This window comes from Aegilops tauschii, chromosome 6 (assembly GCF_002575655.3).
Source record: "Aegilops tauschii subsp. strangulata cultivar AL8/78 chromosome 6, Aet v6.0, whole genome shotgun sequence".
NCBI lineage: Eukaryota > Viridiplantae > Streptophyta > Magnoliopsida > Poales > Poaceae > Aegilops > Aegilops tauschii.
The window spans coordinates 490,581,686-490,590,584 of NC_053040.3; the positions used below are offsets into that span (position 1 = coordinate 490,581,686).

General features: G+C 50.7%; 1 protein-coding gene across 1 annotated transcript; it reads left to right on the forward strand.

The window, feature by feature from the left end:
• Positions 1 to 3,132: 3,132 nt before the first annotated feature.
• Positions 3,133 to 6,549, forward strand: LOC109753054 (uncharacterized). Its single transcript, XM_020311986.4, has 4 exons — positions 3,133 to 3,675; positions 3,758 to 3,949; positions 4,702 to 5,988; positions 6,138 to 6,549. The coding sequence occupies exons 1-3, from the start codon at positions 3,167 to 3,169 to the stop codon at positions 4,703 to 4,705; spliced, it is 705 nt and encodes a 234-aa protein (XP_020167575.1). The 5' UTR covers positions 3,133 to 3,166; the 3' UTR covers positions 4,706 to 5,988; positions 6,138 to 6,549.
• Positions 6,550 to 8,899: the final 2,350 nt, after the last annotated feature.

An 8,899-nucleotide genomic window follows, 5' to 3' on the forward strand; every position in this document is an offset into this window, starting at 1 on the left:
TACTAACGTGATATGCAACACACCCATCACGACACACTTGACGTGTACAACACATGTCAAGATTAATCCTAACAGCCCGTCGCCGCGCCACCTGACCTGACCTCCTTGCGCTGTGGCTGGCCGCTACGTCGTGTGCGTGCGTGGTTGGCTTGCCCGTTGCAGGGAGGAGCTCCGGTGCTCCAGCCGCAGGTCACCTCACTCGAAGGCGATGCTATCCCCGAGCCGCAGCCCTTTGCCAGAGTTCCCGCGATGCGCCGTCCAAGGCTGTACCTCTTTGTCCTCGCGCTGGGTGGCGCTCCAGCCTATGGCAGCTGGCACGGTCGGGCAACAAGGTGCGAGGTGCGCAGGACGGCCGGGATGGCGGGATGTGCGCGCAGGCTAGGCCACCGGCCGCGTGGTCCGCGCGGGGAGTCCAGCAGCAGCAGGCGAGGTGGGTCTCGGAGGCCTTCTACGGCTCACCGGCGAGGCCTTCAAACGTCGATCTGAGCGACAGGAGGCACGGTACTAGCAGGTAGCGACGGCGGAGGGGTTCGCAACAGTAGGCAGCGGTTGCGGGCGGCCTCCGGCCAGTGGGGCCGTACGCGGTGGTGCTGACGGTCGGCGAGGTTCTGATGACCCCCGGCTGAGCTCGCGCTCCATGGGCTCACGCAGCGCGTTGCGGCGGTGCAAGTGGCTGGCAGGTCGACCGTGCGCGGTGGGCGTCTGCAGAGCTCACGTGGTTGCGGTGGTGTGCGGGCAGGCAGAGCTCATGGCGCGATGGCGGTGGTTCCTGCATGTGGTGGCCGTGAGAGGACGTGTCGACGAGCGTGACGAACCGGCCGCAGGCGGCTGCGTCGCCCTGTAGCTGCGTAGGACAGTCGCGGCCTGCCACAACGCAAGAACTCGCCGAGCTCTAGTGGGATCAGGCCGGAGAGCAGCGTCGTGTAGTGGTCAGCGTGTCAAGGTTCTTCAGCTGGCCGAGGCTCGCTGATAGGGGAGCAGAGATGTTGTTCTCCGGGAGGCCGAGCATGGTGAGGTTGGAGCAGTTGCCTGTCACCGGTAGGAGCGCGCCGTGGAGGTTCTCGAGGCTGGCCATCCGGTCCACGGCGGAGCTCCTCGAGGCTGGCCGTCCAGCCGCCTTCGATCTGGCCTTCGTAGAAGATGAGTCGCACAGCGCCGTGAGGTCGCCAATGGCGCCCGGGATGGTGCCCTCGAGGTGGTTGGAGTTGCCGGCGAGGCTCTCCAGTTTGCTCCCTGGCCGGCATAAGCGAACAAAGGGGCACACGAAAACATTCGATAGAGAATAATATAGGCGTTCCGTTCGGCTTCGCCGGGAAGGGTCAGTGAGCGCATTTGTTAGTGAGGTCGAGGTGCGTGAGAGCCCGTCGGTACTAAGGCGGGATGGGTACGCACAGGTTTGTGTCGGTGACTCGGTGAGCACCAGCCGTTCTAGCACGCGAGGCGCCCAGGGCCGCAGACAAGTTGTCAGGCACGCCGCCGTCGGCACGCCCGTCCACCGGCACGGCGACCTCCTCGCCGGGTTCCAGTCATCCAGTGCCTCCGTGCCACCATCACCCAGCGTGTGCCGCGCCGTGCGCGTCCACGGCAAGGAGCAATGCTACACACACGAGGGAGTTTTACAGGATTCACCACGGGATAGCTTAGTACGTTGGGATCTCTTGATTGGATAAAAATCAGGGTAAGGGGCCCATCTTCCAGTGAAAATCAGGGGGAGAAGATTAGTTAGAAGAACAATCAGTTAAGAGTAAAATGTATTGGTGATCATTGTATTTATGTCGAAAGCTCATCTTGATCACTGTACTTAAAAATACGGCCGGTCATTATTGTATACATATTTCCGTTATTGTACGGTCACTATTTTATCTAGGCTGACCGGTCAAACTTTCTATGCGGCAAATAATGCTGCCTATCTTCTACTGCCTATATGGACCCACAAAAATATCAAAATTCGCAGCCTAGCACACAACACACACACGGACGACGAAGCTGAGACCTCCAGTCGTGCTCCGGCAGCCACGACATCATCATGCGTGCGCACGGCGAAGAGAGTGCCCCGGTCTGGGTGTCGTCGCTGTTGGCCATGTGGCCACCTCACAAAGATAGAGAACTGGTATGCGCCGTCTTGTCTCGCTGCTCCTAAGCATCAACCGGCATGGATCAGTGCCGCAACGCGGCGAGCGCTTGTGAGTCGGTGGCGGGCATGAGCTGCATGCCGTGGCAGTGGAGGGGCTAGTGCGTGGAGATAGCGGCACTGCCGGAGCACTTCCTCCATTTTAAAATAGATGATTCAATTTTGTATTAATTGTACTAAAGTTAGTACAGTACAAAACTGAGCGTGTGTACGTGTGTGCGCGCCTTGCGTGAATCCGTTCTAGCGGGTTCGTGAGTGTGCGTGCACTGCATGTTGCTGCATGTTCATGTAATCATGTACTCATCTTACGAAAACAAAATAATCTCAAAACACTTAGGCGCGGTGCATTAACTTCTACCTCGTTTCTTGTTTCTTGACATATGAACCAATAAGAGATGAGGGGTATGCATGATTTTAATGAGTTGAGACTACCAAACATGACATGCAGTGGTTAGTTCATTGCATGGTGCTATTAATTAGCAAATAGACATTAAGATCTCTCGTTTTCCCCTCCACCTTGGTCACGGTGCACAACCTAAGATAACTTACTCACCTAGATAGAGGAAGTATATAAAAAGAAACCACTATGCAAGTTCACAATAAACCTACAGGATTAAGTGGCTAGCATCCGCCGACGCGAGATCTTAAGTTTAAATCCCAGCTTGTGTATGATTTTTTTTCTTCCTCTGTTTCTTTCCACCCGCACACTGACAGATGGGTCCGGCACAAAGGTAGACTACCCTATTTGCCACGAAGCAAGTTTGACTGGTCAGCTTACATAAAATACGGAGCTACACCAACCAAACAGCCAGTGATCGTATAAGAGACAATAGCCAAAATCCCACTACGAGAAACTGAACTTGTCAAAATACCACTATGAAAAACCAACTTGCCAATATACCACTGCACGCTCAGTTTTTTTTGTCAAAATAACACTTCCGTTAGTTGCCAAACTTTTTCTCTTAGTCTAACCGGAGGCAACTTGTCAGTTTTTTGGGTATTCCAAAATTACCCCCGTGGCTCTTGACCCTATCCATGAAGAGATCTCATCCACGAAATCCTCTCCTCCCCCTCTCCTCCCGCACGCACACACCAAGAGCATGGCGGCGCGAGGAACCAACCGTCGCCGGCGCCGCCCTGCAGCTCCTCTCTCCCTCTGACCCTCTCCGCCACCCATCCCCCAGCTCCCTCCGTGCGTCGCCCTCCTCCTCCCTGGGCTCGTGGCTGGGCAGCCCGACGCCCTCAATCCCGCTCGTCGGTGCCTGGCTGGCCACCCGGCGCCTCGGCTCCAGCGCCAACCAGCCCAAGGGCGCAGCTCCGGTCAGAGGATCCGCCCCAGCTCGTCCCGGATCAGTTCATCGGCCTCCTCTGCTCCATTGCAACCTCGCCCAGCTCGTCCAGCTGCTCGAGTTCGTCCCGGATCAGCCTGACGGCGGCGCTCCATTGCTTGGCACCAACCGGACCAGCTCACGGCCTCCCCTGCAACCGCGCCTTCGAGTGGCTCCTCTGCCTCCAACCCTCCAGTACATCCCCGGCGGCAAAAGGTACAAAATTTCCCCCTGTTTTCATGGATCTTTTCACTGTAAGTGCAGCAAATTTAGAATTTGCTGTGTTTGTGTGTTTCAGAGTCGATTCGATGGGCGATTTCAAAGTAGAAATAGATGTTCAGACCTACTTGACGATTGTAGGCGGCAAAAGAGTTTACAGAAGGGGCAAAACATGGGATTTCATGGTCGGTCGGGACTTGTATGTGGCGCGGATAAAGGAGGTTGTGGAGGAGAAGTTCAAGTGGTCTCCTGATCAGAGAATGACCATTTGGTATGGAACAGGATATAACACCACCCCATTGATCTCTGAATCAGAGATAGCTGAATTGTTTGATAGGTGTTCTAACACAAAAATAGTAAGGTTTGGTGTGACCATTGAGAACAAACAGCAACACAAGGAACAAGCTCCTGTCATGGCCGAGGATATGGATGATCAACCTATTCATGCTCCATTCTTTGCTTGGCCGAAGCAAGCCTATGAAGGCGAGTATGAGGATGATGAGCCTGTAGGATGCGGTGAGGAGAACACCTATTTGCATGAGAATGCGGAGTCAAAGGAGAATGTCGAGCCACAGAAAAATGTCGAGCCAAAGGCTGCAAGAGTACCATTGGGAACACTAGATGTTGACAACTCTTATGATCCATATCATGTGCGAGGGGATGATGAGACATTACTCGCAAACAATGTGGCTCCTACTTATCTCCACGATAAAAAAAAATCCTTGAATCGAAGTAGGAGCCGCATTTCCTAACTCCAAAGCATTTAGAGTTGCATTGAGACAACTAGCAATTAGAGAAGATTGGTCCTTTGACATGCAGTATAGTGACACTAAAAGATTCAGGGCTAGTTGCACTGATGAGGATTGTCCATGGAGGATACATGCCTCCAAGTTACCGAACACTAACACTTTCATGGCATGATCAGTAGCATTGTTTGCTTCTTTCTTTGTTACATGTTATTGTTTATTTCTTTTCTTTATATTGTTATTTATTTGACACTTGTGTTTCTTGATGTCATTGCAGGTAAAGAAACTTCCCTTTGAACATACTTGTGGGAGCAAAAACTGCAGCAAAGGAATGGCAAATAGAGATTGGCTCGCTGATAAAGGGAAGGTTGCACTTGAGGAGAATGCCACGGTGAGTGCATTGATGGGTTTTTGGCAGGGTGTAGGCCATATTTGGGGGTTGATGCAACTTTTCTTTGTGGGAAATACACTGGCCAATTGAAAGCCGCAATTGGTGTAGATGGGAATAGTTGGATGTTTCCGGTAGCATTTGGAATATTTGAGAAAGAGAATACAGAAAATTGGGTATGGTTCATGGAGCAGTTGAAATTGGCTATTGGAGAACTACAAGGGCTTGCAATCTTGCATGCAAGGGGTTGGAGAATGCCATTTCTAAGGTCTACCCAAATTGTGAACATAGAGAATGCATGATGCATCTAATACTCAACTTCAAGAAAAAGTTCAAAGGTGACATACTAGATAATATGTGGCCTGCGGCTTGGACATATGAAGTAGACAAGCATGATTCACTAATGGCAGAAATACAAGCACAAAGCGCCGAAGCAATAGCCTATTTGAACATGCATCACAACCGTGTGTGGACAAGAAGCAAATTTTCAGCAATGACAAAAGTTGAGTATGTTAGCAATAATTCGGCCAAGGTTTTCAACAATTGGATTAAGAATGTGAAGCAACTTGCACTTGTTGAGCTTTTGGACAACCTTAGAGAAATGATAATGATATTGTTCGAGAAAAGGAGAGCCGTTGGTGAAGCGCTGCTAGGTTACATACTACCTAGTGTGATAAAGGAGTTGAATCTGAAAAGTAAGGGGCTGCATTATTTGGAAGCAAGAGCATCGCCAAATATAGCTGAGATTTCAGGAAATGGATGGAGGCACATCGTTAACTTGGAGAAAAACGAGTGCTTTTGTACAAGATGGCAGATTTGTGGTAAACCTTGCACACATGCTCTTCGGTTCATCTTCTCCAAAAAAGCCAAGCTAGAGGATTATGTTGCAGAGTGCTTCTCAGTGGCAAGGTTCCAAGCGGCATATGCTGGAGTTCTCATGCCAATTAGGGGCAGATCCCAATGGCCCAAGGTAAATCCTGGATTTGATATGATCTCTCCCAAACTTACCAAGAGTGATGGACGTCCAAGAACTAGGAGGATAAAGAATTACACCGAAGGTGGAACCGGTAGAAGACATAAATGCAAAAGATGTGGAGCAATAGGCCATCTTCGAAAGACATGCAAGGAGCCTAAGATGGAAAGTGACGCGGATCGAGATGCTACTCCTCCTCCGCGGTATTCATAAAGTCTCATCTCTTTCACTTGTATATTATTTTCATGATGCTACTCCTCTTCCATGGTATTTCTTTCATGATACTACTTCTTCTCACATTCTTGCCAAATGTCCTGCATATTAATTACTAACAATATTATTTTGAACGTAGGAAAAAAGTCAAAGGCTGAAGCAAGCATTGCGGCTACTTCTCCTAAGACACCAACTAAGCAAGGTACTCAACTTGATACTCCTACAAGTCCAATGACAAGGCAGAGGGCAGTAATTATTGCAATTGCTTGTACACCTCCTAGTGGATCTACAAGGAGCAAAACTGCTGCTCCTAGCCCTCTACGGCAAGTTTAGTGCATTTGGTTGGGAGAATCATCATCTTTTACTTATGGTTGTGAGAACCATGATCTTTTGTTTGAAGAAACGGTGGTCTGAACCATTATGTGTTGATGCTAGCTTCTTTTGAACCATTATGTATCGTTGTTGATGTTATCTTATTTCCAACCATTATGTATCGTTGTTGAATTGTTGCTATATTGATGGTCAATGATGCAAACTGAGATTATGCTGAATTGATGATGTTTCCATGTCAAAATGCTGCTGAAATGCTGTTATATTGATGTTCAATGATGTAAACTTAGATTATGTTGAATTTGTGATGTTTTCATGTCAAAATGCTGCTGAAATGCTGTCAAAATGTTGCTGGAATTTGTCAAAATGCTGCTAAAAAGTTGCTATCTTGTTTTTGGATGATGCAAAGTAAGATTATGTTGAGTTGGTGATGTTTTCATGTCAATTGGCTGCTGAAATGTTGCACTATAGCTGCTCTTTTTGTTGTTGAAATGTATGCTTGGGTTGTGAAGAGGTAAGGGTATAGAAGTCTTTTTTGGATGGTGTTGTCTCCGTTAGTCACTAGTGGTATTTTGGCTAGAGCAAACTGAAAGTAGTGGTATATTGGCAAGTTGGTTTTTCATAGTGGCATTTTGGCAAGTTCGGTTTCTCATAGTGGCATTCTGGCTATTGTCTCATCGTATAATCACTGAAACGTGTATGTGGTGACTGTATGGTGACTACTAGGCGCCGGTCGACCGGTCCAATTTGAGTCGGTCGCCGCACAACCGCACGATTTGGATGTCCGTGACCACACGATTAAGCCAGCTAATCCCTCGCACATGTCCGTGTCTTCATCTGCATGTTTTGCTAGTCGTCCTCCCGCAACCTCCCGCTTGAAGTTCCATGGCGCCGGCTCGCTATGCAGCTCGCCGTCACATCTCGTCGGGGTTGCTCGTCGACTTGACAGTTACAGCGCTGGTGTCCTCCTGGTTCTGCCCCTATGTAGCAAAACGCGCTGCCGGTTCCAACAATGCAGCCCACCGGTTGCAGCTTTCATCTCCTGTTTGTCGAACCGCCGAAGCCGTCGAGGCGAGTACCGGTCACAGGGACTCGTCCACTTCGCCGGCTTGCTTGTAGCAGTATGGTTGCTGATTGTAGCCGCTTGCTTGTAGCAGTTCAGAATGGTTGCTGGTTGTAGAAGAGCCCTTCTACGGTGGCAGCAAAAATCGCAGTGCCGACCTTGCCGGCCACACTTCACCGTCGCCGGTTGCAGCATATACTTCCGTCGGTAGTAGCTTTCCGTCCACCGGTTGTAGCAATCACATCATTGTCGTCGCTGGCTAAAACATCATTGTCGCCGGTTGCAGCACGTATGTCTGTCGGTGGTAGCTTTTATGTTGCCGGTTGCAGCAAATAGCAGCACCGTCGGCGGCGGCGACAACTCACGGTCGCCGGTTGTAGCATATCTGTCTATCGGTGGTAGCTTTTCCATTGACGGTTGCAGCATCTCCAGTGGCGGTTGTAGCATCGTCACACCTGATGCAACACCCGAACATCCTGCGCATGGAGGAGAGGAGAGAGTCGTGCTCAAGGGAGGCAAGTCCATGGCAGCCGCGGTGTTTCTTGCAGACGAGGGAAAGAAGAGCTGCCAAAAAGAGGCAAGTCCATGGCGGCCGCGGTGTTTCTTGCAGACGAGGGAAAGAAGAGCTGCCAAAAAAGATGAGTGGACGAGGGGATTCGTGAAGATAAAGAAGAGAAGGATAAGGTTTAGGATGAGCGGCTGCGTGCGACCCGTCTAGACGACCTGGCGCACGTGCGTGGCTGCGAGCGGCCGAACAGGCAGCCTGTCGACCGGCTGCGAACGTTTCCCTGACTGTATTGATCCTATTTTTAAGTATAGTGATCAAAGTGAACCTTCAACCGAGTACAGTGACCGCCGATGCATGTTACTCATTGGTGAAAGGCTCGTAAACACCCCATGCGTTTAGAATTATCGCACGGCGAGGGCGCCGCCCATGCACGCCATGGGGACCGCGCAGTACAGCGCAGCAGCCGCGCCGCCACGTACGCCGATCCCCCGCCTACAACCGGCCCATGTAGGAGACTTGTGTGTACGAGTAGTGAAGCTATTACAATGGATTAAGAGTTGGCGCAGCGGCGTAGCTGCACCTGTTGGTGTGTCAAATTCAGAAGGAACACAACTACATAAGCAATTGGCGGTGCATGCAAGGCAGCAGCAAGAACAAAAACTGGAACTGTAGCTAGAGGAGCGCAGGATTAATATCTTGGAAATGCAACACAACTGCGTAGGACAAGTTCCTTTCAGGAATTTTGTGGCAATCTCTTTATCCTTCAGTCCATGATGTGGAATGGCAAAGGAGGCGGCGGCGAGGGAGTCTTCCAGTAGTTGTGACCTATACCTGGCTATCCCTCGGGCCGGGCCGGGCTTCGAGCCGGGCCTAGCCAAGCCTGACGAAGAAAACCCAGGCCTGGGCCCGGCCCGGCCTAGGCGTTGGGCCTAGAAAATCAGGCCCAAGCCTGGCCCGACATGTAAAAGCCCGTCGGGTCTCGGGCCGGGCCTCTTCGGTA